Consider the following 17,244-nt stretch of genomic DNA (forward strand, 5'->3'; position numbering starts at 1 on the left):
CTAACCCTCACTTTTGTTAAATTGTAACCCATGTATTTAATTCTACCCTAACTTGAGTTACACATTCACTCTTATTGAATTATAACCTTAACCATAAGTATACTCTAAACCTAATTCAATACTAAGACTAACCCTAATTCTCATTCAACCTTTTCTTAATTGATAAGAATTTTTTTTAGAGAATTGAATAAAGCTCAAGTATACAATAGAGTAATAGAAATAACAAAGTCTAAGGTCATAACAACTACAAAAAGGAAAATAATCATAGCAGCAAGCAAACCAACTTTTTAGATCAAACAATTTGGAATTACAAACAAACTCCCATTCAACCTTGATTGAACACTTAACATATTAAATTTCAAAATTACAAACAAATTAAATAATTGACATATTACAAAATTTTATAATCATTATCTTTTGTTAGGATAAACACAATCAATGTCTTCAATGTCACTTCATTTGAATTACAATTACATTTGAATTAAAATTAGATTTTTATTAGAAATATCTTTAGATATACTTAATATATTTCTCTAAAAATAAATATGCTTGTTAAATAGGTAGACTTACAATAAAAAAATATAACTGAAACACCCTTTAATTATAATTTAACTTAAAACAAACAAACAAACATATAATCTATTAAAAACAAAAATATTAAATGAAAGGTGACTTTAAAAAGGCATTAGAATTACATTTTTCATAATTTTGATCTATATGCCTAATTATCCTGGTTTTAAACTAGAGAACTTACATGTTTTTCTACTCATTATGATTGACAACAGATATAATTCGAACATTTCTTCTCTCTCTGACCATTTCCCCCTTTTTTTATGAAAAATCTCATCACGTCAGTCTGTAGATGCTTTTCTTTACGCGCTTGTTGATTGTCAACTGTCCGAGAATTAAGTTAATCTAGTGTCGAGTCCATAAGCATTGTAGCCCGTTTCGATCTACATAAGGCTTCTGGAATACTGTCAGAAGCCGAGCAGGGAAGCAAAGATCTGCGTAAAAAATGAGCGTAATCGATATTTTGACCCGAGTTGATGCCATCTGCAACAAATATGAGAAGTACGATGTGGAGAAACAGAGGGAGAACCAGATCTCGGGATCTGACGCCTTCGTCAGGCTTTACAGCGTCGTCGAGTCTGACATCGAGGCAGCTATGCAGGTAAGCCCTAATTACCATATTTATTTTCATTTTTGTCAAGGGTGCGTGCCTGCTTACATTGCATTCTACATTGGGGCATCGAACCCTATTTGCTTTTAACGGAGTAGGTTGTGCTTACCGTAGGGTTACCTTTCTGTTAATGGCGCTGTTATTTATGGGCTACATTTCGCAAATTGGCTTTAAATTTTTACATACGAGGGTTTCTTTGTTTGTTTGTTGGCAAATTGGCAAAATTTTAAATGTTTAGAAATTTAGTTTACCCCAATTGTAGTTTTAGTAAAAATATTTGTCTAAATTATACATTAAGCTGCAATGCCATTTTTTGTTGAGTCAACTTCAATATTCATGATCCAAATTTTATGAGTAGCCTGTTCACAAGAGGCCATTTCATTTTATCATGAAGGCTCAACTTGGCACTCGTTACAATGCTAACAGTGGATGAAGCACTGTGTAGGTTACCCGTCCTAGTATTTATCGGGCTCAGGTGCTCTTGAACTTTGAATTCTCCCCTAAATTAGGGCCACAGCCATTGTGTAGGTTATCTATCGAGGTATTTATCCAGTTCAGGCTTCGTTGACCTTTAAATTCTTCCCACAGTCGGACCCACTTAGCTCTTTGCAGGTATATTTCACCAAAATATACACTTATCAGTAGTAAAACGCATGTTTTCACTTGTTACTCACCTGCAATAGATACCGACGATTTCATATATCAATTTTTTTGCATTTTCTAAATTTTTTACTCATTGCAAGTGCCTTGTCCATTCTTGTACTGTTTAGCATATTATGATTTTTGTTTCTTAATCCACTCTAAAGGCTATTTGATAAAGTATTGTACCATATTTTAAAATTATACGATGTCTGTTGTGGTATGCTACACTCACTGTATAGGATGCATTTTTGTCCAGTCTAGTATTGCTCCCAATTTCAACTCTTTTATGATGGCTGTTGGGGTACGCCACACTCAGGGAGTTAGATGTTGTATTCATCTAGTTTTAAGGTTTTACCATGTCTCCTCTTCTGGATATTTGGACCTGGGGCTCTAAGTCCAAATACTTTGCCACTTGAGCTCATCTTCTTTGAAAATACAACATGCTTATTTTTTAAATGCCATTGAATTTAGGTTTTTGCAAGATACTTGATTCAGCAGTTTTTTGTTTTTGTCGCAGAAAGCGAATGATGCAGCAAAGGAGAAGAACAGAGCAGTCGTTGCGACTTTAAATGCTGAAATTCGACGCACCAAGGGTAGATTGCATGAAGAAATCCCTAAGCTGCAGAAATTGGCTCAGAAAAAGGTTAAAATTGATCACATTTCTTTTCCCTTAACTTACATTTCAACATCATAGCCAATCCATTGTCTTGGCAGGATTTGTCTCGTACCTGATAACTTTGCTCTATGTTTTTTCATAGAAAAAGTAAGGAGAAATAAAATGGATTCGCATAATACTCGTGGTTTTTTCCTATTTACATATCCTTTTGTTCTGTTTAAAAGTAAAGCAATTTAACCAAACGAAGGGGGAAAAAATCATTGATGAACAAATACTTTTGTGGTTTCTGCTATTCAAAGTTTCTTGTCCTGTCTGAAAACAAAAATAAGAAATATTGGTGTTCAGGAAAGTAGCTCAAGGAGACTGGAAGTAGATGGGTTAAAAGGGTCAGACATTAAATAACGGTTTTAACTCTCTTAGTTTAGTTAAGAACAGGCATGAGTTGGCTTTTCAGAGTTTGCAATAGCCTTAGATTTCCAACTGTTCATACAAATCCTAATAGCTAAGTTACCGAATCGGGTACGGATACGGGTATGGGTACGTAGTTTCGGTACGCGGATACGGCAATATTTTTTGGAGGAGGTTGGGTACGTTTTGGGTACGCCTCTTTAATAAACATCTGAAATCATAAATATATCCATATTTAAATTTTTAATACCTAAAACTTTAATGTCATAATAATATAGATTTATATTATATTAAATTTATAATTTTATTAACTATTATCTTAATACCATATTAATATAAAGTTATTTGATATTATTTAGTTTTTAAACATGTTAAATATTAATAATAAATATTTACAAAATAAAGTAGAACTACTTAATATAAATGCTACTTAATAGGTCATTCATAAAATAAAACATGCATGATAATAATATAAATAAAATTAACAATAAATATTAAATAATATTTAATTTAATATTAATTCATATAATTTAATATAACTAATTTAAGTTTAAATTTAATAAACAATAGAATTTATTAAAATAATTGTAAGCTTCTTAAGGTTAATAATAATAATAATAATAATAATAAACGATATTAAATTTAATAAAATTCTAATAAATCAAAAACCTAAAATTAAAGTTAAAACTTATATAGAGTAATTAAAGGAGAATAAGAAAACACTTCCGCACATTTGTTTTAATCTCCGACCATCCCGACGGGAGGCTATTCGAATGGATGAAAGAGTGAATACCCCCCACCGGCTACTGCTAGGATTGAAGCTGTTCGAATGGAAGACTATAGATATTCCGACAGCAAGGGTGGAAGAAATGTTTAAGTGTGACCTGAACAGAAGAGTAGTTGTCTCTGTAAAATGCATGCAAACCATGCCGTCGAAGTCTTGCTAATCTGCTACTGCTTGCAAAAATACATTGAAAAATATTGTTGTTTAGGGTTGTGGTCATATATTTTATGGTAAAACGGTTAAAGAAAAGTCTGAAATTTTTTATTTGACCATTGGAATCGTTGTGAAAACCCCTTGTATGGGTTGGAATCGGCCAAGTACGTTGCTTGATGATTCCAAACGAATCCACCTCAAGAATATCGTATCCAGCCCGATTCTACAGACGTTTGTATTCGAATCCGATTCAGAAACGCATTGTACCCAGATACGTGAGGATTTTCTGCCGATTCGGTAACTTAGCCTAATAGGCTTATCCTGGTCTAATTAAAGGGCCTATTATGCACGACAACGAAAAAAGAGGGGCCAGTCAAATATATATTGTCACAGATGCATATTGGACTTGTAAGGCTCTTAAGCTAAGTACCAGTTTGGGTATGGAGACAGGCATATGACAATTTTATGGGGCCACAGATTTGGTATGGATTTTATGTCCAAACAAAAGCTATAAAAATATAGGTTATAGAGATTTTAAAAAGCAACCATATCATGTATAAATTAAAAAAATTAACCACGAAACTCTACTGATAATAATAATTCAATGCCAAATATCAAATGACAAGTCCAAATGGTTTAAAATAGGATAATCATAATACTTAATAGAAAGTTACTGGTTTGCTCCCCTGCAGCCCTGGACTCAGATTTGGGGTTCAGTTACATCAACATGTGTGTGCTGACAGGGTTCTGCAATTGCAGCACAGAATTGCCTAGATATGTCCATGTGGAATTGTCTGAATATGTACCCAGTAATAAACATACCCGGATGATTCTGGGCTGCAATCACAAAACTCAGAATGTACTTGCAGTGAATGGACATGCCTGGATGATTTTGGGCTGCAATTGCAGAACCCAGAATGTACCTGCAGTATGCTTTTATTATAATTTTATTCTTCTTTATTTGCACGTTTTTGATCATGTTTGTTTGATCAACCTGAAAACCTAAACCCTAAACTCTAAATTGAACCTCAAAAGAACTTGAAATAGAAAACAAACACATTTACTTTATCTTAAAAGAAAAACACACAAACCAAATACACTTGCCTTACTTCCATTCTTACTTGTCATTGCTCATGTATAGCTGAAGATTGATCATGGAAGGTTCCATAGAGCTTGGATTGCTATTCCTATGTGCATGCAAGAGCTAGAGCTACAAAGTCGTAGGATGTAGAGTCAAAGCAATTTGACTTGGATGCTATCACTGCCCAGCAATCTTCATTTTCTAAGGTGCCATATAGCCAGCATACAGTTAATATTAGTGGCACTCCTTGTTGTTCTTCTAATTTATCTCACTTATCTAATGTCAATGATGATTGTGATGCTCTTTATGAAGAGCAATTTGATAACAATTGCTTATTTTATTAATTTTAATTTTAATATTGAACAACAAATATCTATAATGACATTCAATTTGACAAATTGACATTGAAGTAGAATTTCTATGGGCGTCTTGTTTATTTGTAATGTCCCCTTACTAATTTACCCTAGAATTTGCTCTAGGATCACAATTGCCACAAGTTAGGGTTAGTGTTATATCTTTACCAAGTAAAATATCTCCTTTAATCCTTGGCGCAAAGGAAGCCACAACAATGCGTCCCAATGAAGCCCTAATCCTTGACAACCTAATGAAATGCAATCCTAACCCATCATTATTCTTCTTATCTTTTTGGTGTTTGTTGTATTTATGCAACATGGTTTATATTCTATTGCAGGTCGTAGGGTTTTGAAGTCATGGCTCTTTAACAGGTTCTCATAGAGGTCTTCTTGTGGTGACATCCGTGCTAAATACAATTTTTTTCGTTCTCTATTTCTCTGCTGCCATTTCTCGCGCCTTCAAACTTCTATCAAGCAAATGCCCTTAGATTTTTTTCGTGGCTATACAAAATTGGCCGTAGAAGAATTTTTTTGTGCCCTAGTTGCCGATGGGAGAACTCATATTGAGTTTCATCGATGTTGGGGTGTTTATTTACTAAAAAAAACTATCAAAAACCAATGTTCCACGACTGTTGGGGATGGGGGGGGACGCGGGGATTGGTTTTGGGGATGGGGGGACAAAGGGCCTAAGTTTGGGGACGGCGGGGGGGTGGCAAGGTAGTGGTGCTGATATAATTATACATATACTTATAGTACTTGAAAAACTAGTTGTGAAAAGAAGTATAACAGTATAAGAATTACATTTCAAATGAACTTTAGGAAATTAGTAAAATTACAAAATAGCAAAATTTGAAATACAAAGATTTCTTGAATGCTAATTGCTAAATAAAATTTCAAATTTGACAAATGAAATTGTCAAATTGGAGATTTTTATTATTAAAATATCATATTAATATCTGATATCACAAAGTCTATAATGATGATTACATGATACATCATTACAATGAGTAGCAAATAGCAATAGCGTTACAAAAGACAAAATAGCAAAATGCTCAAATCGCTCAAAATTAAAAAAAGAAAGGATTTCAATTAATTTTGAGTCTGACGTGTTTGAACGGGAGATTCCTGCAAGACTCCTTGCCCCTCAAGAGACGTCTGGGAGTCTCCCAAGGAGTCTTGGAGACGTCGGATGGGAGATTCTTGCTAGTCTCCTCGCCCCTCAAGAGACGCCTGGGAGTCTCCCAAGGAGTCTTGGAGAAGGTTGGGAGTTTCCCAAGGAGACTTGGAGATGCTTGGGAGTCTCTCAAGGAGACTTGGAAACGCCTGGGAGTTTCCCAAGGAAACTTGGAGATGTCTGGGGGTCTCCCAAGGAAACTTGAAGACGTCGAGACGTCTCCCAAGGAAACTTGGAGACGCGGAGACGTTTCCCCGTCTCTAATGGAGCTCTGGTGGCGGTGGCGGGAGATGTCGCGTCCCCGTCCCCCTGTCCCGAAAAAGTCCCCATCTTCGAGACGCGGCCCAAAAGGGAGGGAAACGCGTCCCCGTGACTTTATCCCGTACAAATTTATTACTAATTTAAACGAATTTCTTACATTTTAAATAAGTTTGCCGAATTTCGAACGTGAAGCTGAAAATTCAGAAAACTTTGTGACACAACCACCAACTATGAGCATCAACCTTATCTTGTCTTAAAGACCATCAATACTAAAGTCGTTGGAACATACAAAATCCATAAATTCAATCCTTATTGCATCTTGTATGCTAGGTTCGATGAAGAGTTTGTAAAGTGTTGCCCTATACCCTTGACTGATTTCAACATCTCTATATGGGGCAATTTTTGTTGACACAGAAAGGAGCTGAACACTATAATATTTTGGACTCAATGCAAAGGCGAAAAGATGTGACATAGTGGGCATTTTGTTCCATCTCTCTTCAATGATTTTATGTAGATGTTTGAAGAAAGTTTCTTCAGGATCTTGCTCTTTTGCATTTATGATGGCTTTCATCTTCTCAATTGTTTAGTCGATGCCATCATATATGTCACCCAAACAAGGGCCATCCATGTTGGTATAACAAATTATGCTCAAAGTAGGCTTAATGAAATTGCGGAGATATTCAACATGATCCCTTCAAATGTCATCTAGGATCATTTGCTTAACCTTTATTGGTCTTGTAGTGTTAGATTGCCTGCATATGAACCAGTTTGGGCTGATGACCACGTTTGAAAGTACCTTACGAACCTTCACAAATCGTCTCAACACAATTGTGTTGGAAGCAAAATGGTCTCAGCAACTTGTTTGAAAATTAAAATTAAAATTGAAATTTTTACTAAAGTGAAACATTTGACTTTTCTTAAGTAGCTCCAATTTTGAGAATCTTCTAAATATGCCTTGTGACATATGCTGGTTGGTAATGAACATTTGGATCTCCTCAGGCTCAACATACACTTGCTTGATACAATCAATTTTGGTGCCAATTTTGTGTAGCATAAGGTTGAGGGAGTGATAGAACAAGTTGTCCAAAAAAATTGTGAATAACTCTCCTCAACCAATAACCCAACAGCTCTACAGGTTTTGGCATTGTCTTTTATAACTTGCACAATATTTCAAGTGCCCACTTCCTTGATGGCTTGACAAAGAATGCTAGCAATAAATGCACCATCCTTCTCCTCCCCTTCACAATTCACTGCTCTCAAAAACATTGTTCATTTAGGGGGCACTATAAATGACCAATGACCTCTTTTTTGCATATTTCCATCCATAAAAAATGATGGACACCCCTATCGTGGCCCATGAATCTCCTATGGGCTTCAATGAATCCTCTACAAACTTCACCTCTTTTTCCAATAAGGTGCTACACACCTTCGCAAAACCTGGACCCTTGTACCCTCTTGGAGCCTCATTAATTGCTTTCTCTAGTTGTTACCAATATGGTGACCAAACAATTGAAAGCCAATCCATTTGCGTAGAGACATCTCACTATCTGTTGATTGGCAATCTCACTAGACTCGTATTAAAATGCCATTTCCAACAGCCCCTTTGATCTCTTATATGTAATGGCCATAGGTTGTTCTTCAAGTGTGGACAAAATGGGTGACTCTTTGTAGGTTGAAGATTAGAAGGCGGTGAAGGGGGCTTCATTCTTTGAGATCCTTTCTTTAACAAATGATGATTTGATTTACGGTCTGCTGCTTGATCTACTTTTTATTGCTATTTAATATATACCATGACACGATTTTGGAATGGGTTTACCATCTTTGTTTGGGTAAGCTTTGATGCCTAGTCAGGGATGTTGCACAAATGGTTTTTCACTCTATCGTATGAGTATCTAACATCATGCCCAATGCAAATCCAGACATAGCCCCTACCACCTGGAAGCTGCTGTACCATTTCAACATATTTCCAAAGGGGAGAATATGGGTCTGTTTTGAAGCCAGGTCGGCTCACAAAGCTAGTACTGGATGCCATTGTAATATCAATGAGAACAAGTTCAATAAACAGTGCATTCAAATAATTGAAACAAATGAAAACAAAATAATATACATACAACTTAATTCATTTTAAAAAATTAAGCATGTGTTATAGATTCCTAGAAGAATGAAAACAAAATAAAATCTTTATAGAAAAACAGGAGAGTTCATTTATAAAAAGAAAAAATGTAGGAAAAAAACCAAAAACTTGAAAATAACCTACCCTACCTCTTTTGTAGAAATCTTCCTTTACAATCTCCTTGGCAACAAATGAACTCTTGCAAATGTGTAGGAATAGCAAACCAACCAGTATGGAACGTTCACCAATCAATCTTCCACTCTATTCGTGCAATGGCAAGCAAGAACGAAAGTTCAGCAAGGATGTATAATATTTTTGTTTTTCATTCACAATACGAGAAAAGAGTTTGTTTTTGTCTTTAAGATGTCTTAGGTACCATATAAATGGTGGTCTCCGCCTTGCATATGTTTCTCCTCAACTTCTCTGGAAGACACTGTGCATTAATGAAGAGTGCTGATCTAAATGCAACATCATTGAAACAATTCCTAACAATAACCATCTGTAGCAAATTTAAGAGTCTATCTATTATGCTCTGTACATGCATATATGGTATTCAGTTAAAGGAATCGAATGCTCTATATGCCTTGTATATATCAAAGAATGTGCAGCAAGGAGCCTTGAAAAATCTTAGTGTTTGTGTCAAACAAGGATCCTTGAAAATCTCAGTCTTTATGTCATACAAGAAATATTGAGGGAAAGAAAACAAAATTGCAGTTTGGGCATCAATCCCAGATTTTAAATTGACCATGCTAATCGTACCCTCCCCTTCTGCAGATGGCAAAGGAATTCAAGCATTGATTTCACCTATCAATTTCTCCTGCAAATAATGCCAGTCATCTGTTCGGTCATTGAAGACTATAGTGCACTGGCATGTTGTGAAGGGCTTATAATATATTGGATCTTTGAAAGTGTAGCTTATCAGCCTTCTTTATAAGATAAGCCCACAAAACTGAAAACAATGAATCACCAGCAGACACAATCTTCTCAAGGTTGTGAAAAATTTGCACCCAGTGTTTGGAAACATTAGATAGGCTGTCAATCTTTACTTTTGAACACACACTCAGAACTGTTGGGATGCATCGTTACTCACACCATAAAATTACCTGTTCAGAAGATGGAAGGACATGGTGAGGGCTAACACTGTACGTTGACAATAACTCAGCCAAGGCAACGTCTTTTCCCAAGGTTGTACTCAGCAATGGCAAATAAAGACACAAGAAATTGGATGGAGAAATTCAACTGGTTGATATTACAGTCCTCCCCTGCTCAAAACATACTACCTATCCTTTTTCTTATTCAAGCTCCCTTGCTACCAATGGTGAAGATTCGATATTTTTCATTGTGCTAGATTTTCCCTGCTTCAACTGTAATCGCTATATTAGTAGCTTCATTGATGAGCATTTGACCTATGGCTGGATAACACATGGCAATTCAGAGAAACTGAGGCTGACCACCAAAGTTTAGTTTACTGCCGGAAAGAAGTTGAATAGGTTTGTGAGTGGGCTGTAATTTTCCAAAAGGGGGAAAGATGTAAATCTGAATCAAGTATTGAGATCCACCCGAATTTGGAACCACCACACTTGCTCTTTTTTGTTCTCAACCATATGAACACCCCCCACAAAAAAAACCCAGGTCATCTTGGTAGATTATTAGCCAGCAAATTCTATAAATTAGCCTTTTCTTTAAATTCATTGGAATTATACAATGAACAAATACCAAACTGAGATCTTTGGTATTCTAGAATAACCCAAGCTGACCTGTTACAGGGAAAAGAACCATAACCAACAACACTGGAGGCCCACTTAGGGGAGAACAGATAGAAGACTCCCCTTACCTTTCTCATGATTAGCAGAAAAATCAAAAAACATGATGCATGCTTCCAAAGGACTCCAAAGGTTAGGCTAAAGAAAGCCAGCAACTTTGAATTCTTGCAACATCAAACATTCTAAACCGTTTTTAGAATTGCAAAACGCTCTCACTACTGCTCCTCTATTGTAATGTCCCCTTTATATATATATATTTATGGTTTTATACTTTTTTGGTATTTTCTGATTTTTTTGAAACACAGAAAACTAAAAATTGAAAATATGATGAAAACCACTTGATCAAACCCTCAAACACTTTATAAGCCAAATCTGAACCAAAATTAAATAAATTTAATGGCTGGTATAAATTCTAGGTCACTTCAAATGCTCAGATCAGATTCGAACATTAATTTGGAAACCCACAAAGTCTGATTTTATTGATTTTTGCAACTTACAAACTGGAAATTGCTTTAAAACCAAAATCAGATCTGAAATTACTATTTTCAGCTCACATAGACCTTTTTGGAGTGGTATGGCTGGCTGATCTAGCTAGGTTAAGGGCTATACGGACTGGTACACCATTTGTATGGCTGTGATAGCAACTTACAATGACCAAACAAACTATTTTTAACCCTCGTTGCTGGTGATGTAGTGCAGCGCAGATCAGATCCTGGAAACACAAATCCTACCGCAAAGTGACAAATAAGCATGTATAGACTATCCTCACAGCTGGGGCCTACCAAATCAGCAATAAATATCTTAAAAAAGTGGTCCAAAAAATAATATCTGAATATTTTCCAGTTGGGATACCTCCAAAAATAGTGCCAAAACCCTCTAATGATGTCAACCAAAGGCTGTATCACTGTAACAACTCACATCCAGCTCATATGCTCTAAAATTTGCCAAAAATCCTTAAATCAATATATAAACTCTTAAATATGTATCGTTGATGAAATGATGATTTTTTCTTGCAAAAAATATTGTGGTGGCACTGTAGTGATAATGTGTTAAAATCCAAATCCATCACAAATTAGCAGAGTCGTGATTCCCAGATGGAATCACCTAGGAGTGGAAACAAGGGTTTTTGTCCTTGATTCCAAATGTAGAATTGAAGAGGGTTTTTGTCTTCTCAAACCCCAAACATACAAATTGTTTTTGTCCTTGGATGCCCTAGATTGAACAAACTGTGCAAATCTGAAATGAGGAAAAGTGGTCTATTTATGGTTGGCTTTTTGGGCCCTCCATTTATTTTATTTTCCCTTCAAGTATTAAAACACATTTTATTTTAAGTGTTTAAATAAAAACACTTTTTTAAATTTATTAAATTATTGCCGTAAAAAATAAAAGCAATTGGGCACAACTTAAAAAATATTGCTAATTATTTTAATCCGGAAAAGGGGACATGACATCTACCTACTGCTTCTAGACCCCTAAGGTACCAACTTACACACTTCAAATTCATTTAGAACAGGGGTTAAGGGAGGGCTTTGGGCCCTAATAAAGTCTCAAAATAGTTAGGTGCTTTTTCTCTTTTACATTTCTTGCTAACTTTAGTTCAAGTTTAAAGGATGACACTGTTTCTTTTCTTAATATGCTTCACTAAATCCTCTACGATATCTCAACTTTTTTGTTAGTAGAAGCCTAATCACACATGATGGGTGTGGTTCCTTTCGTTTTTGAGAATCTGGACTGTGGTTAAGAAGTCCAACCTTTAACCTTTTAGAGCCTCCCCCAAAAAATGCTGACAGCCAGCTAATGTCTGTAATGAACCTTTGCTGTACCTGCCTTGCCTTCCTGAGATTAGGATAAAATTCTTCACTCCAAGGGTTTAGCTAATTCTGCACGTCTAGGCTCTGGTTCTTCATCGCTGGGAAGAACCAGCACCACTACCTCCCACATCGACTCAGCCTGATGCGTTCACAGACTATCCTGCTGGCCACTAGGATGCAGTGCAAATAAAACTGAATTAATATTAATGCCGAGTAACAGGGTTCCCTGTTTGTCGCTTCTCCTTTTCCGTTTTTCCCTCCTCTCTTTTCTTATCCGTGCTTCCCTTGGTGGCGTGGTTTATATCTTCCTGAAATCACGCGACCCCTTTTTGAAAGCATGGCGTCTTTTCGGAGGCGGCTGGAAAGGATGCATACTTTCATTAATAAATTTAGTTAAAGCGTAAACACCTTAAATTGGTCAACATCATTTTATTAATGGTAAATTTGGAGAATATACATGTGTTATAAATCTCATACAGTTATGCCTCTCGCTGTCTACACAGGGATATGACAATGTCCTACCAGGTGGCAGGGACTTCAGCCTTGGGGACCATCTGAACAACTTGGGAATATGAGAGGACATTCTCTGGACATGTCCCAGTACCATCTACAGCTAACACAGGGGTCATAATCCTATCCTTCCAAATTCATCACTTTCTTCTCTAACACAGAGGAAGAGAGTGCTTGAGAGGAAGCAATAACCACCTCATACTCGATTGAGGTAGCGGAATCATGCATCTGCTGGGGGAACTCCATATCACTCACAAAGATAATAGCAGTTTCAGGCTTCTGAGCATTTTCCAGTTGTTTATTCAGTGGCGGGGGATAGTATCAGGAGTCAGGACTATGAGTGACCTTCTTAGGTTTAATAAGTGGACAATCCTTTCTCAAATGCTTATCATTTCTACACAAAAAATAGAAATAAAACCCTCCTTATTTCTTAACTTCACATTGAAACATCTTATCAGACTTATTTTCAAATTTAAAAAAATGACCTCTTGAACACCACCATCATTCTTGATAGAGATTACAGCCCTTACATGAAGAAGTGGCAGGGTGGATCCCATCTTGTCAACCTACGATACTTTTGTTATGGGTTTCAAAGATGGGTCACAAATAGTAGAGCTAAGGAAGATCATCGTGAACCTCAATCCGTTTAGGAGAAGGTTAAACTATAAACAATGAAATCTGAAGGGTTCAAGTCTGGATTCCAAGAAAAAGTTCTGAAGATTGATTGACCAATGTTCCAGAAATGCTGGCCCACACACATCTCTGCATATTGGAATTTTTAAAGTCTGCATTTTTTTTCTGTTTATTTGGCTTGAAATAACAAAGAACAACATGTACCCCCTGCCCCCCTGCTGCAACTGTTTTTATGAATATTTCAGCATTTTTTAGTTTCCAGAATTTTCCTGGTTTAATCCCAAGTAATTGAATTCCATTTATACTTTTTGTTTGTCAAGGAAGTCCTGATTCTGAGTAATGCTACTATGATGAAATGGACTAAGTCCATTCTTTATGTTTGTCATGCATTATTAAAGTTTATATATATTTTTAATATGCTGAGTTTTTTTCAAGCTCCTAGACTGAATAAAAATTTGGACTTGCTGAATTTGAGTTCTTGAACTAGGGTGGATTCCTTAAACAAGTCATTGAAGTAACTATGAAGGCTAGTGATGTGATAAAACTAAAAGGTTATAGGAATTCCATTAAGCCACTAGATCAATGGTGGATTCTTGAGAACCCTTAACTTTCTATTGGATCATATGCATATCTCAAACCATAGGTTATTAGTGGACCAAAGTTCCAAACAAACTGATATGCAATAGTTTGTGCTTAAATTAACATAAGCAAATAAATAATGTTATTCTAGAACAAAGATTAGAGAACATAATTTTATTAAAGAGATATTCATAAATTGAAAGCTTGTTCAATTATAGGCATGAGTTTTTGTTTGTGTTCAGCAACAATAAAATTCAGGTGAATTTTGGGAAGGGGAAAAAGTTCGGAAAAAGATTTATGATTAAATTTGCCTTACACGAATTTGACATTTTAAAAAATACATGCCATGTTATATTTCCTGAAAATCTCAAGGCAAAGCTAAATACAATCCTTTTTCTATCTTGCTACTGGTTGGCCTCTGTTAGCTATCTTTAAACAAGAAATCATTAATATAATCTTATGAACAACAAATTGTTAGTATAAATTGTACATGCCTTTAGAGAAGGAAGGCCCTTCTTGAATTGGGTAGATTCAGTATAATATGAACCCTATGGTTTGAAACTCTATATGCATATACCATACAACTCTAAGGCCCATAGAGGAGGCTTTTATCATGGGTTTTGGCGAGCAAATATTTCTATAACATTCTGTTTTGCATTATTGACTTTATGTATCAATACAATGCTGTTTGTTTATTAAGTACATGGTTTTCTGCAGCCTTCAATTATCAGTTCTACACTTTTTGTTCCATCATTGAACTTATGTCTTAGGAAACATAACTCTATACATTTCACTATGAATGAAATTTTGTCTAGAGTAAGAACTGGATTATTGTCTCATATTTAGATTTATATTTTGGCTTAAAATGATATATGCCTTGTAGTTTTGAAGAATAACGTTGATGTTGTAGCAAGATAATGGCAACTCCTAATGCTAATAGCTATGCAATTGTCTAAAGTTTCAGATACTTTTTGTCTTTAATTTCTTGCACTAATTATGTTTTCTATCTCATATTGCTGTGGATTAGGTTAAAGGGCTTTCAAAGGAAGAGCTTATCGCTCGCAATGATTTGGTCATAGCTCTAGAAGATAAGATTAACTCCATACCTGATGGAACAACCACAGGCACCCAACGAGTTGGAGGAGTGAAGACATCAACTGCACGTACACGTACAGAAATCAAAATAGACTCAAATTCAGGTATAGAAGAATTTCTATAGCTTCTTTCCAGACTTGTGTGTTTGTTTTGCATTCTAAATTAGTTGAATGTGTTATATTTATATAAAGTAATATTAAGTAGAAAATGAATAATATAATACTTTTAAAAAGTTGCTTTCTTGAAGTTGAAACATAAGCTTTGAATGGTTTCACTTTGTTCACTTTGAAACATAAGCTTTGAATGGTTTTAGTTTTATTAACTTGTAATTGTGATACTGTAATAGGTAATAATGCCAAAGTTGAAATATTGCTTGAAACTTTGGATTGTTACATTTTAACATTGTTGGGTTGTTTCTAATGATGTGTTAGGTGGGATGCACACTGAATACTTTGAGCAAACTGAGGAATCTAGTCAATTTAGACAAGATTATGAAATGCGAAAAGCCAGGCAGGTAAGGAATTCATTGTCTTTGACATGCAGACAGTCATCAGTTTGCATTTATTTGGAGTCTGGACTATGTTTGGCTGTTGCGAGAATAAACTTAGTGACATTTCTAATAACCTAGGTGAATCACTTTGAATGGAACAACATTGTTATTAGTTTTATCATTATTATTCTTCATTGACCAAATGAAATGGACATTTGCATTGCTTATATTTTTGTCTATGTTAGTTTCAACTATAGTACACAATTAACCTGAGAATGGAATTGTAAAAAATTATAACTTTTAGTGAGCACTTGAATGGAATAACCTTTAAGTGTATTAAGTGTGGATACAGTTTCATTTGACAGGGTTAAAATCAATCATTGTACAACGCGAGAAACTATACTGAAATGTAATAGAAACACACAGCTAAAGAGGTGTATGGTGGGACTGGTTACTAATGTACCCTACTATTTGGTACACTCCAGAAGAATTGCCTCGAGGTGGTGTTACGATATACAAAATACTCCTTAAAGGAAGTATTCACTTCACTGGATTCCTGCTGAGAGTTAAAACAAACCACCTAACCCTGTCCAATACTGTATAGTCAAGGAATCAATGCAATTCTTCTTTATGATAGTATTAGTCTCTTATATATAACCTCTATAAAGTCATATTCCACACATCACATATTTGATCAGCACAATAGTCACTCATCAGACACAATATAACTAAACCAAGGTGTATTCTTGCCTAAATTTTACTCCCCATAACATCATATTCATCATACTATTGTGGGCTTAGGTGTGACCATGACCATCACCCAACACTCCACCCCTGAAGCATGTGAGAAAATCGGACATTATGATTAGCCCAATTTGCATACATATGGTACCATGTTCATTCATCCATTCATATAATCTTTTGTGCTGGTCCTTGATGGTGCCATTCTCCTGTTCTGATACTTTGATGCAATGTGCTAATGGTTGTTGCTCCATTGATGTGTATATCTGTAGCCACTGCATCTTCAATTCCAAATTTGCCCATAATTTTTTGCTCCTAATGGTCTATGTTATGCCTTAATGTTTTGTACTTTCTGAGTTGATGTAGATGCCAATATGCTGCAACCTTTGTAGTCTTGTTTTCTTGTTCCTCTTCTTTTGACTCTTCGATATCTTCCAACTGTTGTTTTGGCTCGAGTAGGTGAAGGATTACATTTCCTTTACAAGCAATCAATTCCTCATCCTCTTAATTCTTTTGCTTTTCATGTTGTTTTTTGTTCACAGTAAGCTTCATTAGGGCTCATCTTGATAGTTTGCCTTTTTTTTCATTCCTATAATAAATAGGTAGACTGAAAGAGAAATTCAAATCCTAAAGGGATTGCTTGTTTATATATGCACAAATCTCAAACAAAGTTGTACATGTTATATTTCCTGAAAATCTCAAGGTAAAGCTTAGATTTAGATCTGTGAAAATACTTGTAATTTCATCTTAAGGTCAAAGAAGGTTTACATTATATCAAAGTTTAGATATGTACAGTATACTGCTCTTTTTGCAATGGTGTCAATCGTATTCATTAACTGACTGCTTCTATCTCATGC

At 35.4% G+C, this 17,244-nt stretch overlaps 1 protein-coding gene across 1 annotated transcript in view; it reads left to right on the forward strand.

The window, feature by feature from the left end:
- Positions 1-753: 753 nt before the first annotated feature.
- LOC131046244 (syntaxin-71) overlaps positions 754-17,244 on the forward strand; it is a 69,286-nt gene continuing 52,795 nt past the window's right edge. The window contains exons 1-4 of the mRNA XM_057979929.2: positions 754-1,171; positions 2,340-2,465; positions 15,089-15,260; positions 15,588-15,670. Of these exons, the coding sequence (XP_057835912.1) occupies positions 1,016-1,171; positions 2,340-2,465; positions 15,089-15,260; positions 15,588-15,670 (537 nt within the window). The 5' untranslated portion in view covers positions 754-1,015. The remainder of the gene's footprint in view (positions 1,172-2,339; positions 2,466-15,088; positions 15,261-15,587; positions 15,671-17,244) is intronic.

Source organism: Cryptomeria japonica, chromosome 8 (assembly GCF_030272615.1).
Source record: "Cryptomeria japonica chromosome 8, Sugi_1.0, whole genome shotgun sequence".
Lineage (NCBI taxonomy): Eukaryota > Viridiplantae > Streptophyta > Pinopsida > Cupressales > Cupressaceae > Cryptomeria > Cryptomeria japonica.